The 14,972-nt window shown below is 41.0% G+C and overlaps 1 protein-coding gene across 2 annotated transcripts in view; it reads right to left on the reverse strand.

The window, feature by feature from the left end:
* The window catches only part of LOC140726661 (ferroxidase HEPHL1-like), an 87,335-nt gene that overhangs the window by 18,347 nt on the left and 54,016 nt on the right, over positions 1–14,972 (reverse strand). Inside the window, exons 14-20 of one of the 2 annotated variants that reach the window (XM_073043330.1) lie at positions 13,630–13,770; positions 12,542–12,648; positions 11,041–11,263; positions 10,817–10,956; positions 8,990–9,152; positions 5,014–5,064; positions 3,346–3,446 (exon numbers count right to left, since the gene is read on the reverse strand). In XM_073043330.1, the coding sequence (XP_072899431.1) occupies positions 3,346–3,446; positions 5,014–5,064; positions 8,990–9,152; positions 10,817–10,956; positions 11,041–11,263; positions 12,542–12,648; positions 13,630–13,770 (926 nt within the window). Of the gene's footprint in view, positions 1–3,094; positions 3,447–5,013; positions 5,065–8,989; positions 9,153–10,816; positions 10,957–11,040; positions 11,264–12,541; positions 12,649–13,629; positions 13,771–14,972 lie in introns of those variants that run through there. The other variant, XM_073043329.1, reaches the window with a different exon arrangement.

The following is a 14,972-nucleotide window of genomic DNA, read 5'->3' on the forward strand; positions in this document are numbered from 1 at the left end:
GTGCACTTGTAATACTACTTTAACACTGTAATTTCCATTGGGACCAATAAAGTATCTATCCATCTAGTAAGGATCGGAATGGAATGGAGGGTTACACCGTCTGTACATTGAATTCATCTCTTTTATATGAAGAAGTAAAGTTAAGAGGAACTTTTCTCCATCTCCCTCTGGTGCTCCCCCCCCCCCCCCACTTTCCTTCTCCCGAGGCCTCCCGTCCCATGATCCTTTCCCTTCTCCAGCTCTGTATTGCTTTCGCCAATCACCTTTCCAGCTCTTAGCTTCATCCCACCCCTTCCGGTCTTCTATCATTTCGCATTTCCCCCTCCCCCCACTACTTTCAAATCTCTTAGTATTTTCCTTTCAGTTAGTCCTGATGAAGGGTCTCGGCCCGAAATGTCGACAGTGCTTCTCTCTATAGATGCTGCCTGGCCTGCTGTGTTCCACCAGCATTTTGTGTGTGTTGTTTGAATTTCCAGCATCTGCAGATTTCCTCGTGTTTGCTCTTTAAGAGGAACATGGACACTTTGATGCTATTCTTGATCTAATCAAGTTAAAATTACCAGCCTGATTACTCTGGAATGGTCTCATTTGTTTAAAAAGTCCCTCCTGATTTTTAGATTTATGTATGTTTTTGACTTCATAAAATAGAGCCAGTATTTATTGCTATCTTAATGGGCAGCCATGCCAGTCTAAGAAAAGTTGACTGCTCTCCATTGCCATCTCCTGTTGCTCCCTTCTCAGTCCTGCAAATGTAAGGCTGCGAACAGCCCAATGTAGGTGTGTTTCTTGAGTCAACTGCATACACAAGTGGGGTGGTTTGACTGCTCTTTCACTGTGCAAATGTAATTAGAGGTAATTGTCAGGTAAATTTAAAAGCGCAGATTTCCAGTCAAGCGATCAGCAGCCGCCCCTGTAAAAGAGTAGCAGGGACTATTAAGTATATTGGTCTGGTTGGTTAATTTGATATAAAAGAAACCACAAAATGCCCAAAAGATTTGTGGTTTGTGGATTTGTGGATAAAGAAGCAGGACTGTGATTGTTCATCGACAGTAGGAACATTTAGAAATCAAGTACCTGATAAGCTCAGAGAAGAAGGATGGTGAGAACGAAGGGGACGCCGGTGACAGGGTAGAGATCAAGAGGTTGAATGGCACAAGTGGAGGTCCGACCTGAGAGCGAGTGGAAGGGGTTGGCTAATCACAACTGATCTGTCTGGAGGAGATGCAAGTAGAGTGAGGACAGAGGACAGAACAAATAAATAACATTGTTTTCTGCCCGCTGCTCTGGCGGTGAAATCTGAAATCAAAAAGAATACATCCAGGTGTCCACCAGGTTGTGCAGCATCTGCAGATATAGTTAAGCTGAATTAACTTTGAACTTGATGACCTTTTATTGGATTGGCCAACCTCAGATACAAACTGGGAAGGCAGTTTATCTGAAATTGCTGAATTCAATATCAGGACCGGAAGGCAGTAGTGCGCATTGTTGGAAAATGGAACGCTGTTCCTCAAGCTTACTTTAAGCTTGATTGGAATGGGGCAAGAAGTCAACCAGAGAGAGGCCAGGCCAGGAGTTGGAGGGATAGAGAATTAAAATGACAGGCAGTTAGAAGATCAGCGTCACCCTTGCAAATTAAATGGGAGCTGTTGTGCAAAGGGATCACTCAACACAGAGACCACAACAGACACACCAAGTGGAAGACACCAAATTGCTGATCGCTCAGGAAGGAGTGCAAGGCCGTTGTTGCGTCTCCTGCATCTCCAAGGAAAGACACAGTGAAAAGGGGAGGAGGTGTTGATGGAAATGAAACAGCAAACCAGGGAGTTGTGGAGGAGATGGTTCCGTTGAAGTGCAGAAGGTGGACAGAGAAATGTGTTAGCTAATGGAATCACATTCTGATCCATTCTGGTGACGACCCCCATCTCTGCCAACAGCCAGCAACTCAGCCTCGTCCATACCTGCTTGTCTCGGTGCTGCTTTTCCTCCACTCTCCCAGTGCCCCACTTACCAGTGGCAGGAAAAATCTAATCTTGTCAACTCCAGCTGGAGAAAGGAAAGCAAAAGATGTCCAACAGTGTATCACTGTTTTTATAGAGGATTGACTGTTGTCAACCCTGAGTGGTAACAAAGACACAATCAGAAGCACAGAGAGTGAAGCACAAGTCATTGCTGTGATCTTATGCCAGTGCCTCTGCAGGGCTCTGCGATACCACATGGATATTACAGTAGTTCCTGATGGGGTGGGGGGGGGGGGGGGGCTGCAATCTGTGCCAATCTTTCCCCACACCTATTATCTTAAAACCTATTGAAAAGGCTACTAGCAAAGATGTGTTTTGTTGGGTGCAAATTAAGCCTAAGAAGGGGCTTCCTCCACACCACCACCCTACTGCTTCCCACATACCACTCTCCCAGCTGTAGTCATCAGATAGCTATATCTAGCCAGCCTGATTTCCTTGGCAGAGGCCATTTCCTTGTTTCCTACCACAATTCCTGCTCCTCCATCGATTCTTTAGGACACCTTCCCCTGATGTTCTGAGGTAGGAAGCAAATCTGAACTACTTCGATCAATCCTCAGATTTAAAATACTCCAGTCCTCAAAAGAGTTTGGGATTAATGGGGAATTACACTGGACATGGAGAAACGGTGAACCTGTAGTAAAGGTCCTTCAGTTGATTCAATAGTATCAATTTTGAAGTGTTTAGCAAACACTAAAGAGCTGGGGTCTTGCAATTTCAACCATTGGGCATGACCGTAATATATCACATCTGCCTCACATCAAGGATGGCATTAAGGTTAGTGGATGAGAGTGGCCAAAGGAAGTGCCAGGCCCTGTGATGGGCAAGTTCCATTCATCGTGCTTGAAGGCAGAGAGTGTGCAAAAAGAGCAGAATTATAATAATTTAACATTTACTTGAGCAGCTTACTCTGTGACCTCATGGTTAGATTATTAGGTGGTTGCATGATTAAAATTGACCCTCATGAGTTTACTTTGAGAAGAAGCTTCTCACACAATACTCTTTAACAGAATTTTACCCTGGGTTTTCATTTATGTTGAATATGACTATATTTTAGAATTTTCTCCCAAATCCAGAAGTCTGATTTTAATTATTGTATTGAGTCAAATAAACCTTATATCAGAGAGATCTTTATCAGATAACATACAGGTACATTCATTCATATCAATACAATTACAAAATAATGTATTTTTGAATACACTGAATAAACAGTGACAACTATAACAATAAATCAAATTCTATTCATGGGAAATGAAGCATGGGTCACTGGTTTATAGGACTTCGTTCTGCACAAGTAAATAATAACACTGAGAAATACCAAAGCCATTACCAATAGAAGGCCCCCGGTAATAAGAAGCAATGCCAGCATTAATTTGATTTCTTTTTTATCAAGCTTGTTTCCAAAGAGGTCTAATGTTAATGCAGTACCACCTGTAAAAATAAACAAGAGTATTTTATTGTACATGTCTGTCTTTTATCCAAATTAACCACAAAAAAAGGGACTATAGATAATTCAAAATGATAAGTTGTTTCCCAAATTACAAAATAAAAATTTTCGGCCAAGTTTTTCACCCATTTTTTAAAAGCCAGTGTGAATCTTAGCTAAAGTATTCTCATAACATTAACCCAATCTATAATATTTATGCAACACTCCACCTTGATTTTACTAAATATTTGACATATTATATTACACAGATGTATATATTACAAATAGACTTGGTTCATATTTTTAGTATGAATACTTAAACTTGTTTTACTTAATTCCAAAGCCATAGGGTCATACAGAGATACATGTAAAAAGACCGATCAGCTCGTAAACCATCATCCACTCGTTTACACTAATCCTATGCTATCCTCTTCTTTTTGTTCTGCTCCCATCCTCAGCAACTTCCCCAGAGATGTGGAAGAAAACTAGAGCATCCGCAGGAAATCCCTGGATTCACGCGGAGAATGTGCAAACTCCGAACAGACAGGACCCAAGGTCAGAACTGAGCCCTGATCTCTAGTGCCATCTCCACTAGATAAGCCATTGTGCTGCCCTTGATTAAGATCTAGGAAAGTGACTTAGGTTTCACAGGAACAATGTGGTTTAAGATATGCAAATACAGATTTAGAACGCATTTCAATGTCATTCTTATTTTTCAACTTGAAGGCACGTCTTCAAATACCTTCTTCCAGTTAAGGATCTTTCAAAGTCTACAGCATTTTTAAAGGATATCAGGCAATTCCTGATGTCCACAGTGATGGACATCAGAGAAAAAGTTGACCTCATCCCCAAATGATGTTCTTGTAGAAACAGTTTCACCGAAGTCCAAAGGGTGAAAATGAGTAACCAGAGCTCTGGGTAATGCAGTGCCCTTCCTCCTACTTCCACAGTCAGAGGCTCTGCTATCCGATCACTACCCTGTCAGATTAATGGTAGATTTAAACATTCTCTAAACCTTAATCACAGCAAGTAGTCAATTACAAAAGAGAAATTGACCTTGGAGGGTTACATAAATGGTCAAAATAACACCTAACAGTACTATCTGCTGTTTTACAGGTCACTGATAGATGGATGCACATAATCTTTTTGTCCAGTGTGTTTGCGGACAAGTTCCAACTTAAATTTCACAGATAATTCTACTGTACAGCTATTTCCCAGACAAGGATATTTTGTGTTTCCTGCTTCATTGTTTACAATCAGGGAATTCCTTGCCTTAAGTAAGGCATCCCACTCACCCCCACTATCATCCTATGTAATTCTGCCCATATTCAAGGTTGTTATTGCCATCTCATCAATCCATTTACAGCCAAGCCTGAGGCAAACTGCTAATACTGATGGAGTTTACTAGCATGAACTATCCCATTCCTAGTTCTCAAGAAACCTATTGAAGACTATGGGTCCCAAAACTGCATAATTAGCTCAAAGGCAGGAATGCTACCAGAAGAACATGCACTTCTTAAAATCTGTAAAAATGTAACCATAATTTGTCTCCATTCAATTTCAAGAACACACCATTTCCTGCAGAATCTGTAGACAGCTGTTTCACAGTAGTCCTTACATCATCTATTAAAAACATGAAAGTATCAATGAGTGAATACTTTGTTACATTACTCTCAAAGATCTAAAAGTATATTAGAAAAGGATTACATTTAAACATTGTGTAAAAACATTATTGTCATAAGCAAGCAAAGAACAGTCAACCTGACAACATAGAAAATTCAATTTACTGTCCATGAGCAATGAAAACTACAATGTGACAATGAAGACTACAAACTGACAATTAAGACTTTAAAGTTGACTCTTGGAACTACTTAAATAATTCCACTATAGGGTACCATTTCAAAATATTATTACTGAAAGTTAATATGCTGATACAGCAACAATTAATACAGCAACTGGTATTCTTTTTCTTTGTTGAAGTAATTGCTGTGGGTTTGTCAAACTCCAGATAATTTCAGAATGGCATTTTTGCTCCTATGCCAAAAGTTGCATGCCATAAAGAGAATTGAGACTTATTGAATCTTGGGGATGATTTGGGAATTGAGACGGGGGATTGGTTGGGGGGTGGAGGAATTGAGACTTACTGGAACTTGAGGATGGTTTGGAAATTGAGATGGGGGATTGGTTGGGGGGGGGAGTGGAGGAATTGAGACTTACTGGTACTTGGGGATGGTTTGGAAATTGAGACGGGGGATTGGTTGGGGGGTGGAGGAATTGAGACTTACTGAAACTTGGGGATGGTTTGGAAATTGAGACTTGGGCGATTGGTTGGGGGGTTGTTGGGAATTGAGAATTATTGAGACTTGGGGGATTGGTTGGGGGGGTTGTTGGGAATTGAGAATTATTGAGACTTGGGGGATTGGTTGGGGGGGGGGTTGTTGGGAATTGAGAATTATTGAGACTTGGGGGATTGGTTGGGGGGGTGTTGGGAATTGAGTCTTATTGAGACTTGGGGGATTGGTTGGGGGGTGTTGGGAATTGAGTCTTATTGAGACTTGGGGGATTGGTTGGGGGGGGTGTTGGGAATTGAGAATTATTGAGACTTGGGGGATTGGTTGGGGGGGGTGTTGGGAATTGAGTCTTATTGAGACTTGGGGGATTGGTTGGGGGGTGTTGGGAATTGAGAATTATTGAGACTTGGGGGATTGGTTGGGGGGGGTGTTGGGAATTGAGTCTTATTGAGACGGGGGATTGGTTGGGGGGGGGGTTGTTGGGAATTGAGTCTTATTGAGACTTGGGGGATTGGTTGGGGGGTGTTGGGAATTGAGTCTTATTGAGACTTGGGGGAGGGGGGGGTTGTTGGGAATTGAGTCTTATTGAGACTTGGGGGAGGGGGGAGGTTGTTGGGAATTGAGTCTTATTGAGACGGGGGATTGGTTGGGGGGGGTGTTGGGAATTGAGAATTATTGAGACGGGGGATTGGTTGGGGGGGTTGTTGGGAATTGAGTCTTATTGAGACTTGGGGGATTGGTTGGGGGGGTGTTGGGAATTGAGTCTTATTGAGACTTGGGGGATTGGTTGGGGGGGGTGTTGGGAATTGAGAATTATTGAGACTTGGGGGATTGGTTGGGGGGGTGTTGGGAATTGAGAATTATTGAGACTTGGGGGATTGGTTGGGGGGGGTGTTGGGAATTGAGTCTTATTGAGACTTGGGGGATTGGTTGGGGGGGTGTTGGGAATTGAGTCTTATTGAGACTTGGGGGATTGGTTGGGGGGGTTGTTGGGAATTGAGTCTTATTGAGACGGGGGAGGGGGGGTTGTTGGGAATTGAGTCTTATTGAGACGGGGGATTGGTTGGGGGGGTTGTTGGGAATTGAGTCTTATTGAGACGGGGGATTGGTTGGGGGGGTTGTTGGGAATTGAGTCTTATTGAGACGGGGGATTGGTTGGGGGGGTTGTTGGGAATTGAGTCTTATTGAGACTTGGGGGATTGGTTGGGGGGTGTTGGGAATTGAGTCTTATTGAGACGGGGGATTGGTTGGGGGGGTTGTTGGGAATTGAGTCTTATTGAGACTTGGGGGATTGGTTGGGGGGGTTGTTAGGAATTGAGTCTTATTGAGACTTGGGGGATTGGTTGGGGGGGTTGTTGGGAATTGAGTCTTATTGAGACTTGGGGGATTGGTTGGGGGGGTTGTTAGGAATTGAGTCTTATTGAGACTTGGGGGATTGGTTGGGGGGGTGTTGGGAATTGAGAATTATTGAGACTTGGGGGATTGGTTGGGGGGGTTGTTGGGAATTGAGTCTTATTGAGACGGGGGATTGGTTGGGGGTTGTTGGGAATTGAGAATTATTGAGACTTGGGGGATTGGTTGGGGGGGTGTTGGGAATTGAGAATTATTGAGACTTGGGGGATTGGTTGGGGGGGTGTTGGGAATTGAGAATTATTGAGACTTGGGGGATTGGTTGGGGGGGGTGTTGGGAATTGAGTCTTATTGAGACTTGGGGGATTGGTTGGGGGGTGTTGGGAATTGAGAATTATTGAGACTTGGGGGATTGGTTGGGGGGGTTGTTGGGAATTGAGTCTTATTGAGACGGGGGATTGGTTGGGGGGGTGTTGGGAATTGAGAACTATTGAGACTTGGGGGATTGGTTGGGGGGGTGTTGGGAATTGAGTCTTATTGAGACTTGGGGGGGGTTGTTGGGAATTGAGTCTTATTGAGACTTGGGGGGGGGGGTGTTGGGAATTGAGAATTATTGAGACTTGGGGGATTGGTTGGGGGGGTTGTTGGGAATTGAGTCTTATTGAGACTTGGGGGATTGGTTGGGGGGGTGTTGGGAATTGAGAATTATTGAGACTTGGGGGATTGGTTGGGGGGGTGTTGGGAATTGAGTCTTATTGAGACTTGGGGGGGGTTGTTGGGAATTGAGTCTTATTGAGACTTGGGGGGGGTGTTGGGAATTGAGAATTATTGAGACTTGGGGGATTGGTTGGGGGGGGGTGTTGGGAATTGAGTCTTATTGAGACTTGGGGATTAGCATGTTTCTGCTTATTTTTCTTATCTCTAATCACTAAAGATCACGTGATTTTACTTAATGGAGAGTGGCTTGGTAACTTGCTCATGCGTGACAACCTTTGCTTTGCATGCATGAGCAATTCATATGTTTCTGATTTAGCCCATTAGAAGTATATAAAACTTCCAAGAAGGAAAATGTTGTACAGAATACTTATAAAGTTTGATTTAGATAATAATCAATACTAGAATACACCCTCTTTAAAACAGCTCTTCGTGAGAAATAGCTTTGAAGAATGCATAACTTTACAAGATTAAAGCAATATATTTCTAACCCAACCATAGATAGTAGCTTTGGTCTCCTTTAAAGTTTAAATTGGGAGCCCTGGCCTATTCTCAAATTGGCTAATCATGGTTAAAATCATGCTTTAAACCAGCGGTTCCCAAGCTGGGGTCTACAGACACCTTGGTTAATGGTGGGGTAGGGGACTGTGGCATAGAAAAGGTTGGGAACCCCTGCTTTAAACTAATGCCAAACAACCATCAACATCTGTAACACAGTTCAAAGTAAAGCAGTAATCAATGGTGATCCACATAAATTAACAAAATAAAGAAGGAAATTCTTAAACTCATTTTATCATCTTCTTCAGAAGTATTTAAACTAGATAATACATTTCAGAAAACGCAGAACCACTGATAAATGGTTAATGCTATTTCTATCTATATCAAAACAAGATTCTCCAAAATCAACACGCTAAAGAAGATGCTTTATTGTCATAATGTTGGTACCTCCTCATGAAAAGTGAGATTGCTAAAATGCTAATCAGTAGAAATGGAATCAAGACACTAGAAAGATTATTCCTTCCAAGTGAAGGTTCAATACATATTTGTCCCAGAAATACAGATGATTGTTTGATTTATTGTGATCTGGACCAAACTGATCAGCTGCACACATAATAGTGTCGAGTTCAAATGAGTACAAGATACTTTATTTAAAATTGAAAGGAACATTTTTTTCTAATATGTCTTGAGTTTACCTATCTGGTTCAGGATGGTATAAACAGTTTCCATGCCAGCATGGATGTGATCAGTGACATGGCAATGTAACAGCCAGGTCCCAGGGTTTGATGCAACCATTTCAATTGTCTGGAATGTTCCAGGGAAGAGGTCATACACGTCTGCTCTGTGGTTATTTTTCACCTATAAGAACAAAACACCCAATATTCTATAAAAATATATCCAATGAATTATCTGAATATGCTTCTAATGGATAAAGTTTTACAGCACAAAATTATTGTTAATCAGGTGCATAATTTGAACAATTAGCTCTCAGAAACTACTGGTACTCTCTGTTCATTATTTTAAAAGCTATTGCCTTCCACTCTGCTTCACATAACACAGCATCTTTGCCATCTGTAGTTCAGTTTGTCACAAAATCTTCCATTCCTTTAGTGGTCCAGAAACATTCTTTATTGATCCTGAATTTTTCTATTGTCTGCAATTCCAGCATCTCTGCAGATGTGTTTTCTTTGACGTCATCATTCAGATGAAGTTTCCCTTCTAGCATTTCCTGTTTATGTTCTTTTTCCCCACACTACATTTTAAATCTCTGCAGTAATCCAAATTATTGAGCACAAAAATTTCAATACTTTATGCTATATTAAATTTCTAACTTTTCTATTCCGTTGTCCAATGACTGTGTTGGCGCGTGGCCTAGTGGATAAGGCATTGGTCTAGTGATCTGAAGGTCACTGGTTCGAGCCTCAGATGAGGCAGCATGTTGTGTCCTTGAGCAAGACACTTAACACCACATTGCTCTGCGACGACACTGGTGCCAAGCTGCTTGGGTCCTAGTGCCCTTCCCTTGGACAACATTGGAGAGGGGAAGGCTTGCAGCTTGGGCAACTGCCGGTCTCCCATACAACCCTGCCCAGGCCTGCGCCCTGGAAACCTTCCAAATTCATGGTCTCACGAGACTAACGGATGCCTATTTATTTATTTAATTAATTTGTCCAATCATTCTGATCTCCCTTTCATTAAATGCAACTTTTCCCATAGCTCTCATCTCCCTGGCACATCGGCTGAATTCCGTCACTATTTCCTCATTATTTTAATAGCCTACTAGATACAATTAATTTAACTGTTTATTATTAGTGCTCATTCACTCCCCAAAACCATTACAACTTTGGCTGCTCACTTCATCTTTAATTCACAATCCACTTTGTCTTTAGTCCATCCCGAATCCATGGATTTGCCATGGACTTGGGAAATAACTAGCTGACCTTCCACTGCCACTCCTTCCAGCACCTTATTACTGATTCAACATTTAAACAGCTACATGACACATATGTCATGTGAGCAATGTCAGCAATGTGGTATTGCTGCTTCAGCTTTCCTAGACAGAGATTAGTGTGTATTAATATTTAAAACAGACGCAAAATAATTTAGTAATAGGGTCAGATAGTTTGCACCAAATATGTACAAGATTTGGTCCAATGTCTAAATCTGTGAAGCTGTGAGTCAAGTAGCTGGTTTCAGTGTTAAAATGCTAAGCAGGAACCCATCATAACTGTGGGTACCTCCGCAATGTTGTATTTCCATGCTGAATGCCTTGGAGCTTTTCATATCAGAGCACATTCTTGAAAATTATTTGGAACAGTTGACATTTTTTCAAATTCCAGCCAAACATCTCTGCATGGATGTTTGACTGCCGTCTTTTGTAACCAAATTATATCCTCAGAAAAATAATTGTGGATTTAAAGTTAATATTCTGAAATTCATGTAAGGTAAAACTAGAGCTGTTGGTGTAGAGACAACTGCCATGAAAAAAATATATAAAATTCCATCACTCTGAAGTTGCTTACCTTATAGAGAAAGCTCTGGGCGTGGAAATGAACGGTGTGCATGTCTACTTCATTCCCTATTGCCAACAAATACCAGTCAACCTTTTCTCCATTATACATAGTCAGTCCATGAAGGTTTCCATAGATCTTCCCATTAATTGCTGAAATAAATTGTTTTTGTGAAATACAACATGCTAGCTTCAATGCACAGCTCCAAAAACATCAGAGTTATTATGCTGACATACCATGGATTTTATTGCCTCTTATAAATTCATGGGTTTTCTTGAACTTTGTTGGATCCACATGGAGGTACGCCTGGATGTTGTAATTCAGGTACCAGGATTCATTCTCATCATAAATCAGGAACAACAAGGCAAACTCCCGATCAACATCCTTCCTCCTACCATTATGATCAAGTGTTCCCTTACGACAGGTAATCAGAGGGCCAACCAACCCACTGTACAGATCCTGAAATAAAACATTCGAGTACTTGGCACATTTTATTTCTTTGCTCAATTCTTTGCAATAAATTATACAAGTTAGTAATTACAAGATTGAGGAAGGACTAAACTTTGGAAGGTGAACTGATTGGCAATGTGGTGAGCTGCGCTCACATTTCCCATCAATACAACACACGTGACAGTGCAGCTGTTCTGGATTTGGCACACATTAGATTTTAAATTTACTTTAATTAATAAAGTTCCAAGTAGATAGCCTCTTTCTGCTTCGGCTCGATACTGCTGGACACCAATGAGTTCTCAAAATATTTTCTTTTAAATTTATATTTGAGCAAAGTGCTGAGTATCTTGGCAGCTGTTCATCATTTAAATTTTAAGCAGTAACTAAATGCAGTCAGCAGAGCTCTGGGAATTTACGTAAGCAAAGCTTTGCTTTGTTTAAGCAGAAAGCACTGGGATGATAACTCAGCACTCAAAACCAGTTATAATAGCTTAACTCCACTGCAGTTTGATAAAGAGAGAGACAGAGCTCCTACACAGTGTCAGCTGCACTGCTAGCTGTGGAAACGCACTGATATAAAGCAGTAAGTAAAAATATGATTAAAAATAAGATATTGGCATCTTTCCTAGCCCTTTTATTAAATGGATGGTTTATTGAATCACACAATGGTATAGTGTGATTTTCTCTTTTCTCCACCCTCTTCGGATTAGTTGAACTGATCAGAATAAATTACATTATCACCTCTACACTAAATTACAAATAATTGTGTACTCCAAAACTACTTAAAGCATTAACATTCCAAAATCTCATAGCACATTGCCTTTGCATTAATTATTATGTTAAGACAAGAAAATAAACACAATTATCCAACAAAAAACAAACACCTTTTGAGAATGCTCCAATAACTGGTAATATAAACTGTGTGTCCTTGAGCAAGGCACTTAACCACACATTGCTCTGCGGCGACACCGGTGCCAAGCTGTATGGGTCCTAATGCCCTTCCCTTGGACAACATCAGTGGTGTGGAGAGGGGAGACTTGCAGCTTGGGCAACTGCCGGTCTTCCTTAAAAAAAAACCTTGCCCAGGCTTGCGCTCTGGAAACTTTCCAAGACGCAAATCCATGGTCTATCGAGACTAACGGAGGCCTACACATACATACATACAATATAAACTGCAAATACTATTACGGTCAAATATCTTTACTGCCCAGACATACTATCCTCAGGTTACCAATCCTTCAGAGAACCTAGTTCCATAATGTATTACCATTTTTAATTGAATGCTACCTTCACAAAATTTACTGCAGAATAATAGATCCAGGTATTACAATTTGAGTCGCCTTTACCAGGGCCTGATCTTTCTGGAACATTCCATCTGTAGGTCTTGATTTCACCTAAAATAATATCAGATATATTTCATTAAAGCATGAAGTACAAGCTGATAATGACAAAAAGGAAAATATAATAGAAACTAAATGGCCATTGCTGGACAGAATGTATTAATTCCATTTTATGGCCATAACTGTGGCAATAGAGGACAATCCCATCATGTTTACGATGTAAATACTAGTAAAATTCCTTGGGCAAACATGGGAGAAAGAAAGCTGAGAATTTTCACATAAATACTGATAGTCTTTTCGCATAGTGTAGCAGGGGAAGTCTTTTTTTTAAGAGTAAAAGACATTTGTGGTGCAGTTTAACATAAAAAGCTTCCTTTGGCTGAATGATTCTTATCTATTTCTGAAAGATCATATATTTTTAATGGATAAAATATATTCAAAATTACATTTTGAAATCATCGCTTTCCAGGTCATCTCACTAATCTCTAATAAATGAAGTAATTTTACTATTCAATTTATAAAACTTTATTGTCTTAAATGACATCACTCAGCAGCAAATAGATGAAAATGATCAAATATGTTTCTTCATTGTGGCTTTATAAACAAATACCCTCTCTAATAATGATGGATGATACTAGAAGAAATAACTTCATCTATCTTTGTCTTGGTTGTGTGTTGACAGCTTTCTGAGTGCTCCCATTTCAGCAAAGTAATTTGTACATTGATCTGTCGGAAACATCAGTGCAGTGGAACATCAAACCCTTGGGGAGAACACTGATAATAAAATGAGAACGCTGGTGTTATTTTATGTTTCAGGAGCTTTCTGCAAATTGTGTCACAGGTTGACAGATCCTTTCATCACAAAAATAACAATTGGAAGTTTGGTAATCATATTTCTAAACATGGAGTGAGTGTGAGTGTGAGTGTGAGTGTGAGTGTGAGTGTGTGTGTGTGTGTGTGTGTGTGTGTGTGTAAATTTGAAAAGAAAAGAAAACATTTAAAATGAATCAATATGGGGAATACGCGAGCACTCACCTGGCATAGTAACAGGTACTTTGAGATGTTTACCACTGTCTACCTCTTCAACACCATGTGGGTGTATACAGTAAGGCCTCGATGCCAAGTTCTTAAATATTATCAGGATACTATCGCCAACTTCTGCACGGATGATTGGACCTAAGTGCATTAGATTATACAAAAAAAACTGTTTCACACTCTCAGGCCTCTGCAAGATCTATTTCCATGACAGATGTTCAATAATCTCCTTTTATATTCCTGCTTTGGCATTTGACTTGAGAGGTTTCTTTCCCTAAAACAATCATGGATCCTTTTGGACTTTAATGGTTCACCTTACTCCAAAGTACCACAAACACATTGGGTTATTGGAAAGTACACTTCTCTGAAGGTGAACCTAGCAACTCTGCCAATATTGGTTAGTATCCAAGCCACCGTTTTGTTACTTTAATGCAGCTTTATGCTTAATTCAGCCTGGCTGATCAATAAACACAAAGAACAGAGAGCAAGGTCGAACCAAGGTAGAGCTCGTAAGCAGGAACCACAGAAGCCCAGTGGTTAGCACGACACTATTACAGGTCGGGGCACCGGAGCTCCAAGTTCAGTTCCAATGCCATCTATAAGGAGACTGTACGTCCTCCCCGTGGAATGCACGGGGGTGCCCCACTGTCCTCCCACAGTACGAAGAGGTACTGGTTAGTAGGTTAATTGGTCATTATAAATTGACCTGTGATTAGGCTAGGGTTGAATCTCAGGTTGCTGGGCAGTGCACCTCAAAGGGTCAGAAGGGCCTATTCCATGCTGTATTTCTTAATAAAGTAAACTAAATAATTGAGAATGCAAAACCAGTCGATGCAGAGTACGAGTGAGAGTAGTGCCAATATCTCAGTGAGAATAATGAGGACTGGAGAGAAAGGAGGTGTTAAATTAGGAATACTGCAGAAGAGGATAAAATGCTCTATGAAGAAGAGGAAACCTAAATCAGTGATGGAGCAAGGTACGACTTGGTTTTGAGACCAGAACTGCTACCATAATAGCCTCACCTCACCTCACTGACAAGGCCCACCTTCTGACCGACTGGGACAGGGTGAAGAAGAGCTGGTTCATCTGCTGCGGGAAGGTTTGTGCCCTTTCTGATGACTGTCTGGTCAAACTGGAAGTATGTCTCCACTTCAGCAGTGAGGGGCCAAAGGGAGAAAACGCAAGCCAAAGGGAGAGTTGGACTTGTGCCCATCGCTCCCACTCTGTGGAAATAGGGCAGTCACAGGACAATTCATTGTTCAATTTTGTTACAATAGTTGATCAGGTTACTGAAACCACAAAGCAAGATGTGCTTAGCCTGTAAACAAAAATTAATTTAAAAT

The sequence above is a fragment of the Hemitrygon akajei genome, chromosome 4, assembly GCF_048418815.1.
Source record: "Hemitrygon akajei chromosome 4, sHemAka1.3, whole genome shotgun sequence".
NCBI lineage: Eukaryota > Metazoa > Chordata > Chondrichthyes > Myliobatiformes > Dasyatidae > Hemitrygon > Hemitrygon akajei.